The sequence below is a fragment of the Arabidopsis thaliana genome (genome assembly GCF_000001735.4).
Source record: "Arabidopsis thaliana chromosome 1 sequence".
NCBI classification, from domain to species: Eukaryota; Viridiplantae; Streptophyta; class Magnoliopsida; order Brassicales; family Brassicaceae; genus Arabidopsis; species Arabidopsis thaliana.
The window spans coordinates 3,296,485-3,322,552 of NC_003070.9; the positions used below are offsets into that span (position 1 = coordinate 3,296,485).

The 26,068-nt window shown below is 36.2% G+C and overlaps 5 protein-coding genes and 3 long non-coding RNA genes across 12 annotated transcripts; 3 read left to right on the forward strand and 5 right to left on the reverse strand.

Annotated features, from left to right (window-relative positions):
• Positions 1 to 31: 31 nt before the first annotated feature.
• AT1G10095 (Protein prenylyltransferase superfamily protein) lies at positions 32 to 4,032 on the reverse strand. Of its 4 annotated transcripts, none has more exons than NM_179299.4 (10): positions 3,787 to 4,032; positions 3,354 to 3,692; positions 3,149 to 3,259; positions 2,876 to 2,966; positions 2,570 to 2,638; positions 2,261 to 2,338; positions 2,005 to 2,088; positions 1,856 to 1,906; positions 1,272 to 1,508; positions 840 to 1,113 (listed from the first exon to the last, which is right to left on the reverse strand). In NM_179299.4, the coding sequence occupies exons 1-10, from the start codon at positions 3,867 to 3,869 to the stop codon at positions 994 to 996; spliced, it is 1,263 nt and encodes a 420-aa protein (NP_849630.3). In that variant the 5' UTR covers positions 3,870 to 4,032; the 3' UTR covers positions 840 to 993. The 4 variants fall into 4 exon arrangements, with proteins under 4 accessions (NP_001322766.1, NP_849630.3, NP_001322765.1 ...); NM_001331885.1 differs by having other exon boundaries at positions 1,272 to 1,760; NM_001331886.1 differs by having other exon boundaries at positions 1,629 to 1,906; positions 3,787 to 4,031.
• A 180-nt stretch (positions 4,033 to 4,212) lies between these two features.
• On the reverse strand, positions 4,213 to 5,005 carry AT1G10100 (uncharacterized protein; the record flags this gene model as incomplete). Its single annotated transcript, NM_100884.2, has 4 exons — positions 4,213 to 4,352; positions 4,483 to 4,614; positions 4,716 to 4,770; positions 4,844 to 5,005. The coding sequence occupies 4 exons, from the start codon at positions 5,003 to 5,005 to the stop codon at positions 4,213 to 4,215; spliced, it is 489 nt and encodes a 162-aa protein (NP_172481.2).
• A 663-nt stretch (positions 5,006 to 5,668) lies between these two features.
• Positions 5,669 to 5,935, reverse strand: AT1G04763. The gene has a single exon (NR_138771.1). It is a non-coding gene; the product is annotated as an other RNA (long non-coding RNA).
• A 144-nt stretch (positions 5,936 to 6,079) lies between these two features.
• On the forward strand, positions 6,080 to 7,454 carry AT1G10110 (F-box family protein; the record flags this gene model as incomplete). The annotated part of the gene is made up of 1 exon (NM_100885.4): positions 6,080 to 7,454. The coding sequence occupies exon 1, from the start codon at positions 6,255 to 6,257 to the stop codon at positions 7,452 to 7,454; it is 1,200 nt and encodes a 399-aa protein (NP_172482.3). The 5' UTR covers positions 6,080 to 6,254.
• Positions 6,236 to 7,276, reverse strand: AT1G04767. The gene has a single exon (NR_138772.1). It is a non-coding gene; the product is annotated as an other RNA (long non-coding RNA).
• Positions 7,455 to 7,554: 100 nt separating the features above from the next.
• AT1G10120 (basic helix-loop-helix (bHLH) DNA-binding superfamily protein) lies at positions 7,555 to 10,472 on the reverse strand (the record flags this gene model as incomplete). Of its 2 annotated transcripts, NM_001331887.1 has the most annotated exons (9): positions 10,007 to 10,423; positions 9,027 to 9,504; positions 8,735 to 8,926; positions 8,567 to 8,632; positions 8,413 to 8,481; positions 8,243 to 8,314; positions 8,031 to 8,150; positions 7,857 to 7,941; positions 7,744 to 7,766 (listed from the first exon to the last, which is right to left on the reverse strand). In NM_001331887.1, exons 2-9 carry the CDS (start codon positions 9,498 to 9,500, stop codon positions 7,744 to 7,746), a joined length of 1,101 nt encoding a protein of 366 aa, NP_001321212.1. In that variant the 5' UTR covers positions 9,501 to 9,504; positions 10,007 to 10,423. The 2 variants fall into 2 exon arrangements, with proteins under 2 accessions (NP_172483.4, NP_001321212.1); NM_100886.7 differs by having other exon boundaries at positions 7,555 to 7,766; positions 9,027 to 10,472.
• On the forward strand, positions 9,464 to 10,204 carry AT1G04773. Its single transcript, NR_138773.1, has one exon. It is a non-coding gene; the product is annotated as an other RNA (long non-coding RNA).
• Positions 10,473 to 14,445: 3,973 nt separating the features above from the next.
• Positions 14,446 to 25,785, forward strand: ECA3 (endoplasmic reticulum-type calcium-transporting ATPase 3). The gene is made up of 34 exons (NM_100887.3): positions 14,446 to 14,687; positions 14,888 to 14,938; positions 15,043 to 15,076; positions 15,482 to 15,499; positions 15,915 to 16,051; positions 16,437 to 16,511; positions 16,744 to 16,789; positions 17,120 to 17,179; positions 17,280 to 17,360; positions 17,622 to 17,707; positions 17,863 to 17,964; positions 18,260 to 18,313; positions 18,590 to 18,691; positions 19,062 to 19,120; positions 19,411 to 19,555; positions 19,898 to 20,005; positions 20,444 to 20,596; positions 20,854 to 20,958; positions 21,315 to 21,511; positions 21,671 to 21,779; positions 21,884 to 21,982; positions 22,061 to 22,206; positions 22,362 to 22,419; positions 22,608 to 22,700; positions 23,166 to 23,216; positions 23,420 to 23,551; positions 23,645 to 23,746; positions 24,083 to 24,137; positions 24,299 to 24,384; positions 24,501 to 24,649; positions 24,728 to 24,833; positions 24,923 to 24,976; positions 25,213 to 25,258; positions 25,393 to 25,785. The coding sequence occupies exons 1-34, from the start codon at positions 14,655 to 14,657 to the stop codon at positions 25,455 to 25,457; spliced, it is 2,997 nt and encodes a 998-aa protein (NP_563860.1). The 5' UTR covers positions 14,446 to 14,654; the 3' UTR covers positions 25,458 to 25,785.
• The last annotated feature ends 283 nt before the right edge of the window (positions 25,786 to 26,068 follow it).

The following is a 26,068-nucleotide window of genomic DNA, read 5'->3' on the forward strand; positions in this document are numbered from 1 at the left end:
CCCATAACAAGGACCGGTCATATTAAATTATGCCCATTTGACTATTCATTCTCTTTATTATGTATGACTATATAATAACTCGATTCTCTTTATTAGGTGTGACTATGAATTATGATACATGCTTTATGATGCGGTATGCATATAACTGGTTTAGCATCTTTACATAATTATCGGTTTGATATTCCCAACGGTCAGTATCTTTATTCAAAGCTCATAAGAAATAGGTAAAAGAGTGATAGGTTTCCTCTTTCCAGTTTATTTGTGAGATTACTTGCTTATAAAGCAAATAAGCCTCTCTGTATATTCATCAACAAGGACTAGTCTGCAATCACAAGTAAAAACAACGCTGCTCGAGGACGGAATCGCTGCCCCACGATGTGGTAGAGTGCATCCTAGAGAGACTTGCTGTGGATTCTCTGCTGAGATTCAAAGGCCGTGTCTAAACAATGGAAATCAATTATCGAATCTCCATTCTTCCAACAAAGACAGTTGACAGAGCGTCAGCAATCAGGTGATCCAGATGTTCTCATGGTCTCCATATGGCGTTCCCTTTGATAGCTGTGACGGTCTCGTTTGTCTCATGGTCTCCATATGGCGTGACGATTATTGTAAACCGGATATAAAACATCTAACTACACTGGTGTTGGGTTCCTCATCATCGGTCAAGATCCCTACTCCTTGGGAGAAGGCGAAGGAGGACACAATATACTTAGTTCCCTTTGATAGCTGTGACGGTCTCGTTTGTCTCTACGGAATACGACATATCTGGTTTTGGAAGCTTATATAACCTTCATTCATTTTTTTAATAGGTTTGGTTACACCACTCGAAGACTCGTGTAACACTTGATGACAGAGATTTCTCGGCCAACTTCTTCATTAATCAACTCATTAAGCTATATCGGCGAAAATAGAAAAAAAAAAAAAAAAAAAAAAAAAAAAAAACAATTCAAACAGATCCTGAGACATGGTTTGACACCAATTTATGGAGGGTCTTCAGACATTCACCAAATGATGCAGAAGCGAGGGTCTCTCTTGAGCAATTGTGTTCAGTACACACTTCACTTTCTCTGTTCCAAGCTTCTCCTCGAGCATTCTCCACAGTACTGGAATGCTCTGCTTATAAACGAATGCATATCAGAAATCAAAGTCAACCATATTTCTATCGTTCTGCTATACGGAAAACTCCCAATCTATTTTTCTGCACTTGTGAGATTGACAATAGTGGCAATTTTTTTGATGACTTTATTTGGACAAGAAGAGACCACTGTTACCTTTGTCAGCCATAGCGTGTAGACAGCAGCATGCAATGCTTGAGCTTGAAAATCTTCAAATTTGGTATCCGGAACGGTCATAGAAGAATCTAGAAGACGGATCTCATTATCAATGAAGATGGCAATTTCTTCATTCATAATAATACTCTCTCCGGTTTCAGGTGAAGCATCTGAATGATTGCAAGCGAAATACATTATCCAATTAAGAGAGAGGAACCGCCGGTGAAGCCATAGTGCCTGGAAGAAAAAAGTATAACAACTCAAATAAGTCACTAATTCAATCATCTCTGTATTAGCATGACAACAAACTGTTTAACTATCTTTGTTGTCCAAACCACTGTCGCCATGATAGCTTACCAAGAGAGAAATTATGTACTTTTTGCAAAATCCAACTTGGTTGTTTCTTTAATAGGGCAGTTTACAAAATTCAACTTGGTCAAACTCTTCTACCGGTCATGCGCATTGTAGAATATTTTAGACTTTTAGTACCTTTTACAACAATACAACACAGCTATCGGTGCTAGATCTTCATACCGTGCCCATCTCTACACTAATTAATTTTTCAAAATCAAAGATAATCATACCTCTCGTCCCACGTAACGTTCTACCAATTCTTCATTCCAATCCAGCTCTTCCTGTCATATAATTGTAGAGAAGTTTTAGGAGCCATTCTCATTTAGAGCACAAATGTACAAATAAGATTACTCGGGTTAGCAAGGAAGACAAAGCTTACCTTCCAGATTTTGCGTGCCTCAGTTTTATCATAAGCGCTGCTTCCTTTCACATAAAGTGACTCCAGAATCTTGAGCATCAGCCGCTGGACATTAATGAAAACAAATCAGTTGGGCTGGAAGGAAAACTTCACCAGATTCAATGGAGAATGATAGTTGTATCTTTTACTTCCAAGACCTAACATAACTTGGAGTAAGTTAGATTGATGTATACGCTCACTATACCACAATCACGTCAACTGAATATGCGGCCCTTACTCTGCGATAATGGAAGCAAGAACTATCGGCTACATGAAGCCCAGCCCATCTTTTAGATTTGTTCAACTCTTGTATCACCTAGAACAGACAACATGTATATATTACTTGGAATCACATATGAGAAAAAAAAATATGGTGTATCGTAGACCATCTGAAACTGTCACAAGTTTAGCTAACAAAAGTAACCAATTTAATGAAATCAGAAAAATGTTGCAAAGTTAAGGAAATCTGACCATATGAGATGTTCACAAGTTCAAACCATATGTTCAAAAGATCAGGATATCTGAGGAAATGTAGAGAATGATTCACCTGCTCAATTGTCATGTAAGAAACCAACCAGCAACGGTGATACCATGCACGATAGTTCATCTTTGATCTCTGCAAAAGGCAAGTATTTTGATTAGGAGCCAGCTTCTTTTCGGAGAAGAGTAAGTGGTTGTGTGTCATATTAGTAGGAATTATAAAGAGCGATGGACTTTGATGATCAACAAATAGAAATCTTGGAGTGAATATGGACATGATAGCCAAATTATGAAGACTAGAAGAAACGAATATTTACTTCATTAGATATATGATGAAATTTCATTAATCAAAGCATCAAATCTGGAACTAAACCTCGCCTATTGATTCCACTAACTCAGATTCTTTGGTTATAATCTCTTGTAGTGTAGAAAAACTCTGGGAAATCATCTTAATTATCCACCTTCTGTTAAAATAAAAACCAAATATTACGAGGAAAGTAAATGGACAAGAACAAGTATGAACTATTCAGGCTGTAACAGAAACTAAACTGCGTAAGATCAGAAAGTGTGTTTCTTAGCATTACTAAAGGATAACAATGATGAGAAACAATGATTATAATAAATACAATGAATCATAAAGACCGACCTATGGCTCCATGTTGACTCACTCTTTGGGGAATTTGAAAGAATGAGCCCAGAAAGACGAAGTTCTTCTGTGAATGCCGAAAGGTGATCCTTTTTTGACAAAATCAACTTCCTATCTCCAGGACACACACACACACACACACAAAAAAAAAGATGAGGTTAGACACTAGGAAACATATAAGAACAATTATTACTTAGATGAGTACCTAGCATTCCATGCAGTTCCAAAGTCTGAGCTCAACAGCAAAACAGATTGGCTATGCTTCATGACGTCACTCTCGGGAATACAGGGAGAACAAGAGATATTCTTAATCTGAGACTCATCACATGCGTTTCCATGGGATTTGTACTCCTGAAGCGCTAGCAGAAACACATGTTTGGCATCTTTACATAATTGAACAAGTATATCAGTTGATATTCCCAATTTGTGATCTTGATTCCAGAACTTGCTTGAGGTTCCATTGTTAGGCTGGAATTCATTGGAGAAACCTGCTTCTTTATCGAGCATGGTGAACTGTGAGGGGTGAATAAACCCTACTTCATCACTGAATTCAGAGAGACAAACACACGAAGTAAGAGAAGAGGAAGAAACCAATTCAATTCAAAGCTCACACAAATTCATAAGAACATTAGACTCACATAAGAGGGTCAGATTCAAGGACATGCTCGAACTGCTTCAACAAGCTAAAGCAATCATCTTCAGAAGATGGTCCTTGTTTCATTATTCCTCAAGCCTTTTCAAAATAAATCTTCCCGCACTTCGTCTCTCGCTGGCGAAAATTGAACCGGAATTTGATCGATCCTTGGCTGACGGTAGAATTAGGGATTTCGCCGGCGAAATTGGTTATGGCCGGAGAGATTTCAGTTGTTCTGGTGAAATATCACAAAAAAAAAAAAAGGAAATAACTTTTTATTACTCCGACTATTTACCTTTTTTTCTTAAATTTGTCGAGTCATCGATATTTATTTCCTTTTTTTCCGTCATTTATTTCCTTAAATAAAGAGTTTACCTTTTACTGCTAACAAAAACCTACTTGTGAATTACGAAATCGATTAGAGCTATGGTCACAGATGATGTTCTTCGAATTGGTCGGAGCTTGTCACAGACATCTTATCATTGGTTTTCAAGCAGTTTAGCTTTACAGATTTTGCTCGAGCTAAGACCGTTTGTTCGTCGTGGTACTTTGCTTCCAAATCCTCGTCACCTAGAAAAAACCATACTCCGTGGCTGATTCTCTACGAAGACACGCACTGGCTCATGTTTAATTCCGATGAAGAAAAGTTTTACAGAACACAATACCTAGGTCGCTTTGTCAAGTGTCGTGGCGTGGCGACTTGTGGAAGTTGGGTCTTGGTCTTTGACGAGGAAATCAATTTCTACATCATTAATCCCTTCACGCCACAGCTCATTCGTCTCCCACCTCTTGAATATACAAACAGAGGCACAAAGTTCGAGAGACCCGGTAACTATTCATTCGACATACTCTTCGCCGATCACAGAGCAAATAGGTTTGTGACCAAACTAACTTGAGCGTTTCAAGTATCTTGCATTGTTAGGATATTCTTACCCTCAACTTGTTGTTGCAATGACTGAACATAGTTGATGATTTCATCGAGCATAACCTTCTTTGAACCTAATTCTACCATATCAAATTCTATACCTTCTTTCCCCAATTGGGGAAGCATCATCTGAAACCTGATGATGATCCTCATGAGATTCTCCTCCAGCTCTGATCAATCTACCAACACTTTCCCCTTTCTTGTCAGAACCAAGTTTGAGCACCTCCACATCCACCAATCGGAAGAAGACTTGCAGGCATGTCTGCTGCATGACCGGAGCCAGAACCGGGTTGGTCATGAGATCAGAAGCATCATCATTGCAACCAATCAGAGGACTTAAGATCCAACCAATTCTTGATAAGTGAAACTTGCACACACACAAACTCTTCTTTCTACTTTACTCCATTGAGATAATTACTACATAAATGGGACCAGAGACTAGATTACTGTTTCACTAAACGCATACAAACACACATTCACTAGAGCGCCTAAACGTAAAAGTAATTTCTGTACTAGTAAATTTTGTAAACAAATATAGTTAAGTAATATCACTAGACTTTCAAGTTACAAGCATCAAATCTTCAATGTGTGACACAAATGGAATGGTTGAAGTTGAAACGCACGTCTACAAGTTAGGTGGCATACTCTAAAAAATTGAATGAACAATTGAACATCCACCAGCTTTTTCAGAGATGCGTAGCTGCAAATTCTTGCTGATGTTTGGGTAAATATCCTATGTAGCAAAATACCCAAATTCTAATGCAATTATTTGTTAAATCCTATAAAAGTAAATATACATTAAAGATTTGAGAAGAAAACATTAAATTATGGATTTTTGGTATATGTTATATAATAGTATAATACACTCTATAATAAAGTTTTTAAACAATATTTTACTAATTTGGAAGTTGCAACTATAAATGATAAATTCGGTCTTTGCATACAAGGGCATTGATGTAATTCCAAGTCTTGAGATCCCACCACTCTCAATCTCATCATCTTATTCAATTCTAGACCCAATAAAAGCCCAATCCGAGATCGCATCATTTTCCAAAAGGAAGTAGCCCAATTCAATCGGCAGATCATGCTCGAAATGATTCATCAAGCAGCCCAAGCAATCGTCCTCAGAACATGGTGCTTCTCCCACTATCCCTCTACTCGGGCCTTTTCAATAACTAAATCTTCTCCGCAATTTCAATATCTGATGCAAGCAGGCAGTTGTGACATTTTGTCAAACCAAATAACTGAATAAGCATCGAGATTCAGACGATAACTGAATAATGCCAATTTACATGTAATGATTTCATGTAACATCAAATGATAATTTTGTATCACATCATCTAATGATTTCTTTTTTAATTGACAACTATTCTATTCATATATATTCTGGTTGGTTGGATTTCCTACAATTTAGGGAGACTGTGACGGTAAATTTCCTTTCTTACAAAAAAAGAAATATCAAAATTCCTCTTTCTCGGAAAACCCTAGGTGTGTGATTGTGTCTATAAATTCAACCTCAACCGGTGCATACGAAATCAATTAGAGCGATGGCAACAGATGATGATGGTACTCCGAATTGGTCGGAGCTTGTCACAGACATCTTATCATTGGTTTTCAAGCACTTGAGCTTTACAGATTTTGCTCGAGCTAAGACCGTTTGTTCGTCGTGGTACTTTGCTTCCAAATCATCCTCACCTAGAAAAAATCATACTCCGTGGTTGATTCTCTACCAAGACACGCACTGGCTCATGTTTAATTCCGATGAAGAAAAGTTTTACAGAACAGTATACCTAGGTCGCTTTGCCGAGTGTCGTGGCGTGGCGTCTTGTGGGAGTTGGGTCTTGGTCTTTGACAAGGAAATCAATTTCTACATCATTAATCCCTTCACGCCACAGCTCATTCGTCTCCCACCTCTTGAATATTCAAACACCGGCACAAAGTTCGAGCGACCCGGTAACTATGTATTCCACCTACTCTTCGACGATCGCCACAGAACAAGCCGTGCAATAGTGGGGAATTCGGTTTTGTGGGTAGACGAAAAAACCAAAGACTACTTAGTTGTGTGGTCGTACAAAGAGGCATTTGTTCCGAGTCCCTACATATATTATTGCAGTAAAAGAGGGCAAGAGTGGTTTGAGATTCCGGCAAGCACTTGTGGGAAGCTATTCCGGTGTTTGGATATGGCCTACAAAGACGAAAAGCTTTACATACTTACTTCCAATGGTAGCATAAGAATCTTGGACTTTTCTCTTGGAGACTTGCCTAGACAAATCGACAATCATCCATACTCCCATCGACCGTTTGTTACCGAGTTTCCTAATCATAAGATGGGAATGAGACTAACCACGTCTGGGGATGTTGTGATGATCCAATGCGTGACAACAGGCACTCACAAAAGAAGCCCGTTCCGAATCTTCAAGTTGAGTAGCATTACAGAGACGAAGGAGTCTTCTCACGAGGTGGTAGGGTGGGAGACAGTGCATTCTTTCGAGGACGAGGAGTCGTTGGTTTGGGATTTGAGCGTCACTTTACCAACCAAAGGCGTATCCGGAATCAAGAAAGATTCCATATATTACTGTCACACTTCTCTATCATCATCTATTCGGGAAACATGTGCTTATGAGATTCCTACGCACAAGATCACTGCATATGACATTCCTAAGCAGGATATCAAACCTATTCGACACCGCGGCATCTTGATTGGAGAGGCTCGTTGGTTCGTTCCTTGTTTCGGTGCTGGTGAATAATCCTCTGCACTATAATTAGGACAAGGCTTTTCACCAATCAACCATGTTTTGTTAGTTTTGGATTCCATTTTGGCTTTTTGTTTTCGATGTGTTAGTAGACTTTAGATAAATCTGATTTCCATATATAATAAATGTATTCTTCGTTGAGGAAAAGCAAAAACAACAACAACTGAGAATCCAAATCCTTGTGCTTAGAACAAATAATATGGAAGAACGAACACATATGATACTTAGAACCAAAGCCATCTTCTATACAAACTCCCTGCAAATTTTCCGTGTCCTTGAAGTACTAGAGCTCAGGTTTCAATCGACCTAAGATAAGAAGAAGATGTTTTAAAGACAATTCAAAGGAAACGACAGATAGATATATGAGAGAAGCAAGCTTGTGTAGCTTTTAGTTACCATTAGGTGAGAAACTGGACATAGTCGATGGATTTGAGACGAATCCCATCTGGTAAAGGTTTTGTAGTTCACTCTCTAGTGTTGTCTGCAAGATGAGACAAGAAAGACTATTTACAGCAATACCAAAACATTGAACATAATATGTTGTTTAATTTCTTCAAAGCGGTTGCTTACCTGAGGTAGTGGGTTGTATTGTGGATTTGTGGTGGCAGAAAGGTTTGGTATGTTCCCTTGAAAACCGGCAAAAGGATTCAGCCCGAGTGTAGGAGTGTTTCTGTCTCTTGACTGCAGAAGCTAAAAGGAGAAAATGGCAAGTTTAGTACTCTTATTCAAAACTTGCAAACTATTATTTCAATGTGAAGTTATGGGGGATTTTGAGCTCTTACATCTTTGGCGAGAATCCTGTCTATATCAATATTGATCTCTGGATTCACCGTCGCAAGTTTCATAGACAAAAACTGAAGAAAATAAAAGCAGTTTTTCAAGAAAGAAAACCTCTTTCACACCAAACTAACTTGAGAGTTTCAAGAATCTCGCATTACTGGGATAATCTTACCTCAACTTGCTGTTGCAATGACTGAACATAGTTGATTATTTCATCGAGCATAACCGCTTTTCCGGTGATCTAGTTGAACAATTACCAACAATGAAAACTTGAGCAAAATTTCGTTGGAAACCATACTGCTAAAAGTAACCTCTAAGTCCAATACCTTGTTGCATCCGGGAACAAGTTCTTGAAGCAATCTCATCCTTTCACTGATCTTTTCTCTTCTAACCTTCAAAACAACAAAAGAAATAGCAAACTTCTCAGCACCAGTAATTGGCAGAAAACAAAGAGCAGATTCTCATAATCTATATACAGGTAAAAGAGTCCTTACCCGCTCTGCAAGACTGTGACTATTAGTGGCTTGACCTCTTCTTGCCCTCATATGAATGTAGTTTTCTTTCGGTGCTTCTTCACTTTGTGAGCTCTCCTTGTTCACCGTCTCTTTACTCTGATCATTTTTATGCTTCTTCTGGCTCTGATCATTTCCCCTTTGAGGGTCTTCTTGAAATTCCTCCACAGCTTTCTGCCAATTTTAACAACACTCAATTATTTCAGCCCTAAACCATCAAAAGCTTTAGTCTTTCCTAATTCTACCAAATCCAGTTCAAGAAGTTTATTTATACCTTGTTCCATTGTGATTCGGCTTCAGGTAGCCTTCTTTTCCCAACTGGGGAAGCACCAAGAACAGCATCATCTGAAACCTGATGATGATCCTCATGAGATGATTCTCCAGCTCTGATCAATCTTTCCCCTTTCTTGTCTGAACCAAGAAAATGACCAATTTGACCACCACCACAATCACCAAACGGAAGAAGACTAGCAGGCATGTCTGCTGCAAAACCGGAAACAGAACCGGGTTGGTAATGAGAGAAGCAACTCATCCCTGGATTATCCATCGCCATGGAAGGATGGTAATGAGAGCTGGAGAAGCCAGCAGCAGCAGCATTGACAACTGGATCCCAATCTGCAGAAGAGAAGAAAGGATCTGCCTTTGCATACAAGGGCATTGATGTAATTCCAACTCTAGAGATCCCACCACTCTCATCATCTCCATGCTTAAAGCCCATCTCTCCTCCTTCATTACTCTCACCACCCATTCCTCTGCTTCAACAACAACCAGGAACCCTCAGGACAAAAAAAGTTTTCCAATTTCAGAACCTGGTTTTGCTACTTTGACAAGGAACAACTGAAGTAAACTAGTTTAGCAGGATTTTATACAGTGGAGAAAGAGGAAAGAGAAAACAAAACTAAATCAACAGAGCATCAAATCTAATGTAGCAGAAGCAAGTCACAGGTTCTTTTAGGAAAGAGAGAGAGAGAGAGAAGCCTAGGATAAATGCTTATTCGTACTCAAGTCAAGCGAAGAAAAATAATTAAAGAGAACAAATAGACTTATCATAGACAAAGAAAGCTGAGAACTTTCAGAGCATAAAGTGGTAACAAGCAATGGATTTAGCTAAGTTACAGCTCACAAGAGAAAAATAAAAAGGAAAAGAGAGAAAAAAAAAAGTAGATTCGCTTTTAAGAGTGTGAGAGAGCAAAGTCACTATCTCATAAACCAATCTCTTCAGTTTTTCAAGAAACAAAAAAAAAAAGATTAGACCTTTCACATATGAATGTGTGTGTGAGATCAGAGAAGCAAGAATTTTTGGGAATTAAGGTAATGGAGACAAGCCCTGTTAGAGATACTCCAAGATTGTGGTTGCTTTGGAAAGAGAGAGTACAAAAGAAGAAGAATCAAATTCTTGGGTGGGGAGTTTACAATCACTGTTAAACCTAAATCAGATAAATGAGGGAAGAGATAGTACACTCAATTCAAAGAGTATCAAATGCTGTTTTTGCTTGAATTGGGGTGAATGTAGAATTTTTAAAAAGGAATCAAATAAAAATGAGGAAAAAAAACGAGAGATTCACCAAGTTGGGTTACTTGAACAAACAACAAAGCAAGCATCAAGTTCCCAACTTTATAGAATCAAAGGATACAGTAATTATAATTGTGTTTAGTTTAATGGGCAATAAAAGACCTAGAGAAAGAGAACAAATAAAGCTGATAATTACCATTTAAGAGAGAGACTTGTTGAGGTTAACACTAACAGAGGAGACATATTATGATTATTAAAAAACAAAGACAGAACAACTACTGCCAACTGCTTTATTTGCTCTTTTCTTTTTCATTATTATTACACAACCTAATCTACCTCCTCTTTAACATGTCTAACTTTTTTTCTTTTGATAATTACATGTCTTAACTTTTACACCTTTTTAATTACACTAATTTTCCCTTTGGGGTTTTGCTTCACTTTTTTTTTTTTTCAACAAAGAATTGTTGATATCTATGTGAGTTCAATATATATTCAAGAAACAAGAAGGCCACGGTTAGGTAGATTTTACATTTTCTATGATAAATCTACCATGCTTTCAATAATTTCTCAAAGAATATTAAAATGGAGTGTCATTTTTTAAAATTGTCTCTCAAAGTCTCATTGTACAAGCAAGAGGTTCTTCTCTTCATGCCCAAGCTTTGCTTTCTAGCTTCTACTCTGACATGTGCTTTAGAATATTATATCACAGAAGTACAAATACATGCATGTATATGTATATGATTATGATGTGTATATGTAGATAATATAATTTTTTACTGACACAAAATTGCCAACTATATATTCTAACAGAAGACTCTTTGCTGTGACACACTCATATTTTTGTTCTGAGTGCCAACTAACCCTCTTTTGGAATAATTTTACGTTCAGCTTTTGTAACAGCCGTGTGATTAAACTACTACGTTTAGATCTCATCTCCACGCCGTTGGATCCAAGCAACATATTTTTATTCTTTCTTTTTTTTTTTACTATTTTTTCCTTTCTTTTCATTTTTCAATTAAAAAAAAGGATAGTTTAATCTCATTCTAATCAAATCTTTTGTTGTTGTTAAAACTCGTTCTAATAACGTTGTGATCACATCACACTTTCTTAATTTCTCAGAATTAAAAGGTAGTTCAAATTTCCTAAAAGAGTATGGCACGAGGGAATTATTGTTTTTTTTTTTATGTAAATTTATACTAATATTGCAACTTGATAAAAAAAATCATTTCAGTAAGAAAAAATGAATTATTAAAAATACCGTTGTAGTTTTTACAGTGCGTAGAGTTTATGATGATCCTAAAATCTAGGTGATACTATTTGGTTGTAGTGTCATTTTCCGAAAACAAGCAAAGTTAAACTGGCAAGACTTTAACAGTTTTTAAATATTTTACTTGTCTTCTTTTATTTTATTATTTTCCAAAAATAATACTTCGCTTTTTAGAATTACTCATACTCAATGAAATAAAAAACACCACTTGAAATCACAAAATTGATAGTTGAACCAAAAAAAAAAACCAAAATTGATAGTTGCCTTAAACCCTCATTAACTAATAAATTTTTATGCATATAACTTATAGAACACACGTCTTTAAAGTTGGGATTTGGGAATATGTGAAAATTCAATGTTTGAATGATCAAATAAAATTTCATCATGTACCGTGGTTGTTATAAGTTATAACTCAGATATATTATACAGCTTTGTCAAATAATACTGATGTGGAACCCCATTAATGAAACAAGAAACTTTTTTTCACTTTGACTTTCTTTCTTATTTAGGCATGACCATGTTCGATCTGACTTCTTCTTACAAAAGCAAGGTTAAACAAAATTTTATTTTATGTTTAAACGAACAATATCTCAGTCATATATATTAGTTGTTGGTGGTAAATCAACTTACATAAAACTTTTTAATCTTTTTGTACTCAGAAAAATCGAAGATGGGGTAGAAACAAGTAAAACAATACGTAGTTAGGGTTTATTGTACGAATAACTCTCTCTTTTTTTATTGTCAACAAAATAATCCTAGATTAGTACAAAAAACAATATACATAATAGGAGGAAACATAAGGAATAAAAGGGAATCTTATATAGGTCATTTTAGAAAATTAATAAAACAAAATATGATTATATATAACTCCTAGTCAAGTTACAGCTGTTAATAAAGACTTGCAGAAAGTAGAGTTTCGTAGTTCATAAGCATGGGATAAATACCCTCTAACCTAACAACGAACAAATCATTTGGTCAAACCTTTTAATTATTTGGTCAAACCCCACAATCTTGGGTTGTTAACTAGCTGTAACACCCACCAGATATGAGGCCTCTCGTGTATGTAGACATACATGTGTTTTATGCTACTATAAACTCAAAAACTGATATTATGGTCAGTATTATACGATTTTTGTTCTGATCTCAAAATAAATAAGTCGGGAGTAGAATACTATTTTCTGATTAAAAATCCTTTATCTGAAACTTCGTTGCAGATCATTTCTGTTTTTTCCACAGTGATATAAAAAAAGTACACTTATGAATTATGTATACAACCTTGTAATAAGGGATGTTCTTACAAATGTAGTTAGGTTAGGAAATATGACTTGTTTATTCAACTTGGAAATGCTTCTCATCATTGCAGACAAGCAGAAGATTTAAGATCCAACCAAATTATGATAAGTGAAACTTGCACACAACTCCTCTTTCTACATTACTCCAATAACTATGTCTATATGGGACCAGACTATATTACTGTTTCACTAATTAAACGCATATAACCACTACACATTCATTAGAGGCGGAAACGTAAAAGTAAATTATGTAGTAGTAAATTTTGTAAACAAAAAGAAGTAATATCACTAGTCCTTAAAGTTACAAGCATCAGATCTTAAATGTGTACAGTTGTATAGTTTACCAACTAACCAATGTATAAACAGAATAGTACAATCTAATTTCCGTTTCATGTGCTGTAAAAGAACAATGACACACGTAAAAAGTGAGCAAAGGAATGATTAAGAAACCTTAATGGAGTAGGTTAAATTAAAGACACAGGTTCCTTATTATACTCCATTTTCACTTAAATTATGTTAACTTTGATTAGAGTGAAACCAATTAAAGTGAGAAGATCCTGCGACCACGCTCGCGGACTACTTATGTGGACCCTCTTTTTTAACTAAAACTTACAATGGCCCACAAGAAGTGGAAGTGGTCCATACTCTTTTATTTGCAATGATGTCAAGATTCCTAGTATCTTAATTATGATCGCAAATCATATCTTTCTCTCTAATCTCATCGTTTATTTCTCAAAGCCATAACAATTTGCTTTATCTAAAAAAGTTAAGAAAACCGTATAGTCTAGAAACCAAATTAATGTCGCTGGTCCAATGATGCATGAAGAAGTATGATAACTTTGGTTCTCATTGATGTCGATGATAGACTAAATGCATATATATTTACGTGAAAAGAAGTCCGAATTCCACATTAGAAAGTAATAAATCTTGATTGTCCATAAAAAAAAAAGATTGATTAGAAATTATATTTCTTCATTACCAAGTTTATTTGGTTACCAGATATATCAACGATCAACAACTTTTCATTAGAAAATGGGGTACTACTAAACCACAGTATTAAAAAAAACATTCATTACATAAAAATGATTTCTCGTGACCAAAAATTGTTTTGTATTTTAACGAAGCTGTGTCCTTTTAGAGAACATATATGATTTGGAAGCTCCAAGTCACACATACACACACGTAGTTTAGAGAAAAATTGTTTGTTGACATTATTAACGATAACAAAAATATTTGAGGATCATGAGTGGTGACAACGACGTTGATTTCAGATTGGTTAGTATTCATTTTCGGTTACATGCGAAAAAAGTGGTGACCACGGATACTACAAGCTTCACATAGAAATATTTACGCATTGATAATGATATAATATGTAATAACGTGAAATCTCTTAGTGGTATTAGTAGAAAAATCATGGTCCATAAGCCATATCTATGACTTGTAGTTACCTCCTTTTTTCTCCAACTTTTTTTTCTTTCTCTAGTTATTTTTGAGATCTGACATTATAATTTTAATTTCAATTTTGATGATAGTTTGAAGATTTTTTTTTTTTTTTTGAATCTCACATTTTAATTTAATTTGAGTTTTGATGATATATACTAAATGGGCCTCACGTGAGGGAAGAAGCCTACCCGCTAATTCATGTAAAGTGTATCTCAGCACTTGACTTTCAGTCTCAGCGATCGGAGACGGAGAAGCTCATGGAAGCTGCTGGCGTTACAAGTTCTCATCTTCTCTAGTCTTTTACATTTCACCTCCCTTTCGTCGGCGACCCAAATCCACGTTTTGGGAATTCCTCCCTAAAAATCAGAAACCCTTGGCTTTTCCAACATGGAAGACGCCTACGCCAGATCTGTCTCAGAGGTGCTTTGCATTTCTCTTCCCAATCCGTTTTTTGCTGAGAGTTGTTTTCGGATTTGTAATCTGTGAGATATAGCTGCGATCCCATATAATGTTAGCTAGCCGGGGGTGATATTCTTGGCAACTGTTTTACTGTGATGGAAGTGAATTTCTTGTCTTTGAGCCCTCTGTTAGGTGTTGATTGGATTCTGTGTTTTGTGCAGGTGCTTGATTTCTTTGGGGTAGACCCAACAAAGGGTCTTTCTGATTCTCAGGTATGAACCTGTTGAACCGAATTGAGATCTCCATTGTTACTTGAACTTTGTAAAGTCACTTCAAAGCTACCCATGATGTTAATCTTTCGTTTCCGTATATGTAGGTTGTTCATCATTCCAGGCTTTATGGCAGGAATGGTATGTATTACTTCCACTTCACTTGCACTTCTGTTCATATAAAGCATCACTCAGGGACATAAGGATATTTCATGCAGATGGTGATGATAGGGTGTCTTGGTGTTTATTGTTCTTTTCAATTAGGCATATGGAATTTAAGTGAGCTGTTGATTATAGTTTTCGCATGTATTTATAGTTTAGCATTGTAAATTACTTGTCAAGTATCCAGTTTGAGTATCCTTGAGACGAAAGTCCTGCATACGATTGTCTGTGCGTTTAAACATTCGGCACTCTATGGAATTAGTGTCGCCTTTAACTGGAAAATGCATACCTTTTTCATAGTGGATAGCACATATTATATTTACCTTGTTTAGTTCTGATCTTCTTCTTTAAATTTTTTTGCATGTTTCTTCACATGATCTGCAGTACTGCCTGAAGAGAAAAGTAAGTTTGTCAATAACCGCCTATGATAATGGATGCTTACTTTCATAATTGCTTCAGTTTTATTTCTAATCCCTGATCTACCATTATGGTTTGGGAGAACCTTAACTGTTTTAGCGCTGTGATGATTGTAATTTTTGCCTTGGATTTCATTTTTATTTTCACAGTATTATTCTGGTTCATTTGTCTACAATACATCTGTTCTATTGCAAAAGCATTTTATGTATCTTTAGCTTCTTTTTAGACTTTCCTAGCTTATCGTGATAGATCTTCCTTATGGTCTTAGCTAATCGTGTTAGATATTCCTCATGGTCTTCTTCGCACATGAACCTAGCCTTTTTAATAATTTTATAAGAGTAGGGTTTAGTTCTCCTCTGACATGTGCCAATTTTTCTTCTGTTCTTTTTAATTGATGCAGGAACGCCATTCTGGAAACTGGTTCTGAAACAGTTTGATGATTTACTTGTCAAGATATTGATTGTGGCTGCAATTGTTTCTTTCGTATTGGCTTTGGCTAATGGAGAGACTGGTTTAACAGCATTTCTGGAGCCTTTTGTAAGTTGCATCATCTTTCTTACTAGTCACACTGGCATACACATATTGATCGATATTTAAATGATTTTATCTGGTCAACTGGACTAGGTAGTGGTTCTTTGTGGTGAAGTTTAAATTTGAAACCTTGTTCTCCTTCTCTTCTCTATTGTCTTCGTGAAATGTAATTATTTATGTTTATCTCTTAAAACTGACTAGTTTTTTATGGTCTCGATATAATATCTATAAGCAGACTGTAGACCTTCTTTGGCTAAACGAAATCAGCATTTGTAGGATTTAGTCTTATTATATGATGCACGTTGACCAAGGCCTTCATAAAACTAGATATTACGTGTGGAGCTTCTTTTGGGTATCACAATACTTGTTTGAATTTACTATTCTATCACAGGTCATTCTGCTGATATTGGCTGCAAATGCGGCAGTGGGGGTGATCACGGAGACTAATGCTGAGAAGGCTCTTGAGGTAGTTATCATGCTACGGTTTAAGCAATTATACTATCAGATATCCGTTAAATCAATTACTTTTATATATACCGGGCAGTACAAGATCTGGTTTCTCTCTTTCCCCTAGGCTCTGAGGTCATGGGTACAAAAGACTCTAATGTGCTTAAAGATTATGTTAATATTAGATTTATTTTGGCTGTAAGTTTGTAATGCTTATCTATCTTGTATGTTCTCCCTTTGTCTTGTTGTAGGAGCTACGTGCCTACCAAGCAAATATAGCTACAGTGTTGCGAAATGGTACTGATATAATATGTCAAGTGATTTTTATTACTACTAACTATAATTTAAACTGCTGATTATTCCGACTGTTTTGCTGTTGGTATCTCCTCTAGAGACACTTTGTATCTTGTTTAGCAAACTTTTCTTCTGCCAAGACATCGTTTTACGTTAACAATTCCCTGTGTTGTCTTAAAACTGACAGCTATTGACATTCAGAATTAGTTTTTTGTAAATATTTTGGCACATTTTTTTTTTTTTTTTAACAAGTTTTTAGCTTGGGACATTGTTCCAGTTGTAGTAGGATATCTGCAAGTTTTTTCTAGGTTGTTAACATGTACATAATTGCAGGGTGCTTCTCTATCCTACCAGCAACAGAGCTGGTTCCAGGCGACATTGTTGAAGTTACTGGTATGTTTGTTCTATTATACCTAGATGATATTTTGTGGCAATGGCTTAGACTTTTACTAGATTCTAAATTCTGTTTTTTTGATGTGTTGATGCTAAACAGTGGGATGTAAGATTCCAGCTGACCTGAGGATGATTGAGATGTCTAGCAATACGTTTCGAGTTGATCAAGCCATTCTAACTGGTATGTCATCTGTGTCACCATAAGTCATAACTCTTGATATGCGTTGCCACAAGAACTACCTATGCCTATTGGTACTTATTACAACTTCAAGCCAATCATTTTCTCCACCAATTTATCTCTGGAATGAACATGCATTTTCTTATTACATTATAGCTTCAACAACAATAGTGGATTCCTTTTATGTAAAAAAATTTAAAGTGAACATTTACAGTGGACTATATCCATACTCTCACTACTAATTGTTTTCCCCGGAAATTGCAGGTGAAAGCTGTTCCGTGGAAAAAGATGTTGACTGTACTTTAACAACAAATGCTGTCTACCAAGACAAGAAAAATATTTTATTTTCGGTAGGAGTTATAACTCGTAGCTGCATTTGCTAAGTCCAAATTTGTGTATAATGCTTTTCCTGTTAGGGCTGTATAATACAATTGCCTATTCTTTTGATTATCTAATGCTATTTCCATACGTGTTTAAATTTGATAGAATATAATATTATTGCCAGGGAACTGATGTGGTCGCGGGTAGGGGAAGGGCTGTTGTCATTGGAGTTGGTTCAAACACCGCAATGGGTAGCATACACGATTCTATGTTGCAGACAGATGATGTAAGCTATCAATATTCTTTCATTTTTATCTGGAAATGCACCATTTGCACTTTTAGTATCCTTTGTTACTTGTCAGAACTCTCTTATAAACAGAGGTTATAGTGTAACTTTGACTGGCTTAAATTTCCTGTGATGAATAGTTTGTCAGTTTTGCACTTATGGGACTGTAGACTTGTATCCTGCTATATAGTATAGTTTCAGTATTCTATTTGGAGATTCTTTTCTATCTATTTTGAAGTGCATTATAACTACTAGAATTTTCCTTATTTATTACTTGTATTTGCTGTTGTCATAGGAGGCAACTCCATTGAAAAAGAAGCTGGACGAGTTTGGCAGCTTTTTGGCTAAGGTGACAAACTTTTTTGCTTTTCGAATTTTTAGATTTTTATGTTTCGAAGAGGCACTTTAATTACAAGACTTGGATGTCCAATTGTATCAGTAATCAGAATTTTTTAATTGTCTGAAAGTGATGAATTTCATTTAAAAAAAAAGATTTGTCGAACGACTGGTGTGACAGAGATCTCTTGCAGAAATTCTAGTTAGTTAATTTCATCATTATGTTATATGCTACTCAACATAACATTAAGTCCTCTTAAAACGTATTAAATCTATTTTATTTGTATAGGTAATTGCGGGTATTTGTGTACTTGTGTGGGTTGTCAACATTGGTCACTTCAGTGACCCTTCTCATGGTGGATTTTTTAAAGGCGCAATTCACTATTTTAAGGTAAAGAAATTTGATCTTCTCTTATGACAGCTTTGAATTCTTAGTTAGGGAGTAGATAATCAGTTTTGTGTGTCCCACTCTTGCTGTAATATCAAAAGATAGATTTTACTTCTCCATTGTTTCGGTGACATCCCCAAAAGTGATTGCATACAGGTACAAAGAAATTACCAAAGAATTGTTAACTCACTAAATCGACATTCAACATTTGAATATTGAAAGTCACAAATAAGAAATTTTCGTTCTGCAATGGGTGGATTTTTATCATTTGCTTATTTGACATAACTGAAGATGGATGTATTGTCCTCTGAGATTGTTGACTAATAAGTTAAAGTTTGGTAACACGGTTGTTGCTTTCCTTTTATTTTCCCAGATTGCAGTTGCCCTTGCTGTTGCAGCTATTCCTGAAGGACTTCCTGCTGTCGTGACAACGTAAGTGTTCACTAAGTCCATTGATAGCAAATACAATATTATGAGAAAGGCTAATGATCGTTGAAACTTAAGATGATTTCTGTGGAACGTTAGTGATACCTTGGAAACAAGAAGTTTCCCAGAAAGTAGATGGTTCTTGTGATCGTCAAATGACAATTTTGTTTCAAATTCAGCTCACTCTAATGTTGGTTGAGTCCAAAATGCTATGAAAAAGTAAATTTCCATGTCGGGAGGCTACTCCCGGTTATTATATTGTTGCTTAAATAGATTATGATGTTTCGGGTATCTAGGTGTTTAGCTCTTGGAACAAAGAAAATGGCTCGTTTGAATGCTATTGTACGGTCATTACCATCTGTCGAGACGCTTGGGTGCACTACTGTAATTTGCAGTGACAAGACTGGAACATTGACAACCAATATGATGTCGGTGTCTAAGGTTAGCATTCTTAGCACCAGTCCTCGGGACTGTTAACTCTTACTGGTATCTGCCACTTGCAATTTTCTATTTTAATTGTTTCTAGGAATATATTGTATGGGCAAATCTTGGTAATGTAGTTCATGTGTGCACATGACCATATATGTTTGCAATGTTGCACACTGGGAAGTAGCTAAGATAGATCTTCAGGTCTAATTAGGAAGGATTAACAATTTTGTTAGCAGATCTTGTGATTTTGTGAATAACTAACTGCAGTGATTGCATTCTTGCATATACTTTTTCTCATTGTGTTGTCTCCGATGGTAATATTTGAATTCTCTTACTCTTCTGCTTGTATGTCAGATATGTGTAGTCCAATCTGCAGAGCATGGTCCTATGATTAATGAATTCACTGTTAGTGGGACAACTTATGCACCAGAAGGTACCGTCTTTGACAGCAATGGGATGCAGGTAATATTTCTTCTCCTCTGGACTATGTAAGTAAGCAACTAATTCATATACGGCACTTTTAACTTTTGAGGGTGACTGGTAGTTGTTTACCTACATACTCAGAAATTGTTACCATGCAACTATTAAAGGACAGGTTGAACTGAAAATTTCATCTCAGGATTGCTTGATAAAATTGATCTGGATACTTGATGACAGTAGAACCTAAAAAATTGACTGTCTACAAGAATCATGATTTCTTTCTTCTTTTATTTTATACATTTGATGTATCTTACATTCTTCATATTTCAATTGTTTTTAGATTTCGCGGAGTTCTTTCTCAATGATTTAATATTTGTGAAAGATAAAAGAGCATAAACTCAATAGCAATCTTCAAACTACTCGCACATGCCTTGTCACAACACACAACATTCTTAAGACTAGTGTTTACTTTTTTTGCAGCTTGACTTACCTGCTCAGTCACCTTGCCTTCATCATTTAGCAATGTGTTCATCACTCTGCAATGACTCCATCTTGCAATACAATCCAGATAAGGATTCTTATGAAAAAATTGGAGAGTCAACTGAAGTTGCTCTTCGAGTTCTTGCAGAAAAGGTTTGTGTTTCTGTGAAATCTTTCTTTAGTAGACTTTGTTACCACAACAACAAAATCCGTGGAACATACCAGACGGTTTCTCTATTGACTTGAGTGACCATTTACGGGCTCATATTGTTTAGCACGATGTTTAGGTGCTGTGAGCATCCATTTCTTGTCATCTTACTATATACCCAGCATAGAGGTTGAACTTACTATTTACTAAGTCTGGAATATCTGATTAACTGTCCAAGTTACTTCTGTTACTTATTTTTCAGGTTGGGCTCCCTGGTTTTGATTCAATGCCTTCTGCTCTAAACATGTTGAGCAAGCATGAACGTGCATCATATTGCAACCATTATTGGGAAAACCAATTCAAAAAGGTGTGACTCTAGTAAAACTAAACTATTCTATTATGTTGACCGTCATTTTACATGCCATTGGATAATGTAATTCTTTTGTTCCTATAGTTTTCTGAAAACTATGAAATTGAGAAAATACTAGACCTGGAATTTGTAGTAGCCAATGCGATACACACTTTTTATCTATGTTGATCTCTGAGAAGAAGCTCATAACTTCCTGAGTAAATCTATATAATGTTTTCCTTTCGCACTAGATAGCTATTTTAAGAGCTCCACTGCACCAGTATAATTAGAAGTTAATATTGACCTGGGAACATCATATTTCAAAGAATATAATAGTAATTTAGTATGAGTAACTGATTGCTATCTTCATCAAGGTTTATGTTTTGGAGTTTACTCGTGACCGAAAAATGATGAGCGTCCTATGTAGCCATAAGCAAATGGATGTTATGTTCTCAAAGGGTGCTCCAGAGAGTATAATAGCTAGGTGTAATAAAATTCTCTGCAACGGTGATGGTTCTGTTGTTCCTCTAACTGCTGCTGGCCGTGCAGAGCTTGAGTCGAGGTTTTACAGGTTCGACATCAACTTGTTTAATGAATATGATTACATTTTCATATTACTTCGTGATGGTTATCTTTCGATGCTTGTATTTTCACTTCTTATAGTAATTTTGCTGTTAAAGGTTTGACCGAAGTGGGTTTTCCATTTTCTAACCATGTCTTTCTGCAACAGTTTTGGCGATGAAACATTGAGATGCTTAGCATTAGCATTTAAGACCGTGCCCCACGGTCAACAAACTATTTCCTATGATAATGAGAACGACCTGACGTTTATTGGGTTGGTACGCCTTTCTTTCAAATATGATGGATTTAATTAAGTTTACTGGAAGATTCACCATTTTTCTTTTACTGTTGAAGACTAGCTCATCTTGTGTTTCCTTTGAAGGTGGGAATGCTTGATCCACCAAGAGAAGAAGTGAGAGATGCTATGCTTGCGTGTATGACTGCTGGGATACGTGTTATAGTTGTTACTGGGGATAACAAGGTACTAGAAAATTGAGCATGCGGTTTGTTGATTATCTCCATCATTTTTGTACTTATTCTGATTAGCATGAATTTTCAGTCCACAGCAGAGTCACTATGTAGAAAAATAGGGGCTTTTGACAATCTGGTAGACTTTTCTGGTATGTCCTACACCGCTTCTGAATTTGAACGGCTTCCAGCAGTGCAGCAAACTCTAGCATTGCGACGGATGACACTTTTTTCCAGGTATTTGTTCATCTCTTGTTTTAATTGATAGTGTTTTTGGAATCTCGGAACTGAATGTTTACTTATCACGTGTATTTCTCTTTTCTTCTCCAAAGTTCGAGTTATAGTCATTTATGAGAAAACCAAAATTTTCTGTTGTTTCTCTATTTGTGTAGGGTTGAACCTTCCCACAAAAGGATGCTTGTTGAAGCCCTACAGAAACAAAACGAAGTGGTAATTCCCTGGTCACTAAGTTGTCATCATTACCCATCTTCGTTTTGTCTGTGTTTCAGTTCACATGCATTCTTATTTTGTATTCATGGCTTTCTTTTTGTCTGTGTTTAAGTTTCTAATATTTTTACTTATTAGAGAAGAAAAGTTCTTGCCTCTAACTGTAGCACTTATGAACCTTATTCTCCTAGGTGGCAATGACTGGTGATGGCGTTAATGATGCCCCTGCATTGAAGAAAGCTGACATTGGGATTGCCATGGGTTCTGGAACAGCTGTAGCAAAGGTATATACTTAGTGTTTGTTTTCAGTATGCTTCATGTATTCGTGTCACTTTAATTTAATTTGTACCATTCAAATTTATCATCATTTTCAAATAATAGCTAGCCATTATCTCCTGTCCATCTGCTTTTTTTTTTATCTTGATCTCTTCCTCTCGTTCAGACATGGTAATCAGTTGACATGGTGATCCAATTATGAGGTCCTTCCGCGGTCGTTTTCTTTTATCCCTAATGTTGCAATTGAAAACAAAGCATATAGTGAAAAAACAAATCTGGTTATTGCTTGTGGTATAGAAGTGATACAGTGTAATGTGACTGCTATACAGAATTCTTCAGAGCTAGCACACTAGTTATGCTACTAAGACTGGACTGTTACTGTTCCTTCCTTCAATAAACTGGCTTGCTAAGGTTTTTTATCTCTATGCTCTTCTGTGTTTAACCTATTTTTCTCTCCTTCCTCTGAATTCCAGAGTGCTTCAGATATGGTTTTGGCTGATGATAATTTTGCTTCAATAGTTGCGGTATGTTTGCTCCTTCCATTTTTCTTATGGTTTTTCCTTAATGCTTGATTCTGGCATACAGTTGGCAAATTCATATGTCAAATGCAAATCTTAGTTGGCCATCCTTCTCCCCAGTCTGATATTAAAAAAAGGAAAACGAGACTATAAATCACACTGCAGTATCTTTGTTGATGCAAATCCTAAACTGTTTCTCATCTTGACAGGCTGTTGCAGAAGGAAGGGCTATATATAATAACACAAAGCAATTCATTAGATACATGATTTCTTCAAATATAGGGGAAGTGGTCTGTATATTTGTTGCAGCTGTACTGGGAATCCCTGATACCTTGGCACCTGTGAGTTTGTTTAGCGTGGTAGTAACTTATCTGCAAAGTTTATTTTTATCAAGCTCCTTCTAAATCTATGATTTTCGTGGTAAATAATTGTAGGTTCAACTTCTGTGGGTCAATTTGGTAACAGATGGATTGCCTGCCACTGCCATTGGCTTTAATAAACAAGATTCCGATGTTATGAAGGCAAAACCCCGAAAGGTAGCAGATGTAACTGGACGGTATCTCTTGTGTATTTTAGTTCATTGAGAGAAGTAATGTGACAAACGATTGCTTTCGCCCGATTTGCATTAGTGTGAAATCACTAGGAGAGCTCATAATACTATACTCATTATTTAGGTTTTATGATGCTTTACATCTCCCTTTGGCCGTTACCAGTATTATGGGTTTTAGTGATGATGGTGCAAGGTTTTGTCATTTAATGAAGAAGGGATTTAGAACTTCTCAATTAACTATCTGCTAGTAGTGTGCTAATTTCTTCTCAAACTAGTCACACCTTTTATCTTCATTATTGTTCTGTTTGTTGTTGAATTCCAGGTTGGTGAAGCAGTGGTCACTGGGTGGTTATTCTTCCGCTATTTGGTTATCGGAGGTAAACTTAAAATGTTGGCTCTGTAACTTATCTAATCATCTTTCGAAACTAAGATCGTGGAATCTTTGTGGTCAAGTAGTAAAAGTTGAATTTATTCGCCTTCAAGCTTCTATGTCCCTCTAGAGGACCTATCTGCTTGAGCTGTCTATATTTCTTTGCAGTTTATGTCGGCCTGGCCACTGTTGCTGGCTTTATATGGTGGTTTGTTTACTCTGATGGTGGTCCTAAACTTACTTACAGTGAACTGGTTAGGTTTTATTTCCAGCTACATCTTTCAGATTATTTCATCATTCATGTGTGCCAACCTCCACATTTTTGAAGTTGTTTTCGAAGTTGCTGATCAAACGATTCATATCAATTCAGATGAACTTTGAAACTTGCGCACTTAGAGAGACAACTTATCCCTGCAGCATATTTGAGGATCGGCACCCATCTACTGTGGCTATGACAGTACTTGTTGTTGTCGAGATGTTTAATGCTCTAAATAACCTCAGCGAAAATCAATCCCTTCTGTAAGCGTAGATTCTTCCTTTCTTTCTTTCCTTGTTATCAGTTATATTTGCTTTAGTAAAGAAGGTATGTGATTGCAGGGTTATAACCCCAAGGAGTAACTTATGGCTTGTTGGTTCAATTATCCTGACGATGCTTCTGCACGTGCTAATATTATATGTTCATCCACTGGCAGTCTTATTTTCTGTAAGTTTCCTCTCTTCCAAAAACCTGTGTACAAAACCTGGCGTACCTGTTTTCTTCTTCTCAATCCTCATGGTCACTGCTTTATATAGGTCACGCCATTATCCTGGGCCGAGTGGACTGCTGTTCTGTATCTTTCGTTTCCAGTAAGTTTTTGTTTTCACTTTTAGCTTCTTCTGCATAGTCTACTAGAACTCTCATGCATCCTCACACTGGAATCTAACCTTGTCATATACCACCTTCGTTCTCATATGGATGCAAATTTGTTTAAGGAAAAGCATGACAATAGGCAGATCTTTCAGCTAAGAGAGAATCTTTTTAGAAGAAATTTAACACCTCAAAAATGATTAGTTTGATTTGAAACTTAATGTAAAAACTGCAGGTTATCATCATCGATGAGCTTCTGAAGTTCCTCTCTAGAAATACAGGTAATGCTTACTATGCTTTTTCAGCAGTTATTAAGACCGCCTATCGTTTCAACTGAATTAAAAGTGTATATAGAGGCCTTAAAACGTGGTCCATTATCGATGAGAGTCCTGACTCTGATGTGTTGTTAATGTAGGCATGAGATTCAGGTTCAGATTGAGGAAGGCTGATTTACTCCCCAAGGACCGGCGTGACAAGTAGGATAAGAAAGCAAGAGATGGCTTTTTCGTCATACAGATTTTTTTTTTGGCTATATAGATACAACAGCACACAGAGAAGGGAACCTTGGGAGATTCTAATTTCAATCCAAAAAGCCCCCAACACCATAAACCATAAAACTCTTTCGCTTTTGATTGTACCAAATTTCACTGTATTCTTACATCAAATCAATGACTAGTGCTCTTTGTGTCATGCAAGTGAATCGGAAATTCTAACATTTACAACTTAAAATGTGATTCGCAGATTATTTGGTTTTTATCCAGTATTAGCTGCTATTAATCTATAGAAAATCCCATCTATGAACCACTGCATTGTCACAATTAGTGGAGCCATGTCACTAACGAAATGAAAAGAAGATGGTAATTTTATTTTTTAAAGTAGAGAAAACGTAAGAAATATTGATTCAGTGTATATAATTTGTGTCGACACTCGGATAATTAGTTAGAAAACATTATATTAACAGTGGGGCAGCCCTATATACTCTACTTAATTAGGTAAAGTAGATTTGGTTGGCAGTGGCCAGTTGTTGGAGGACAAAACAACAATATACTATACTAATCAAAACACGAAAGAGAAGATTACAAACATCCATG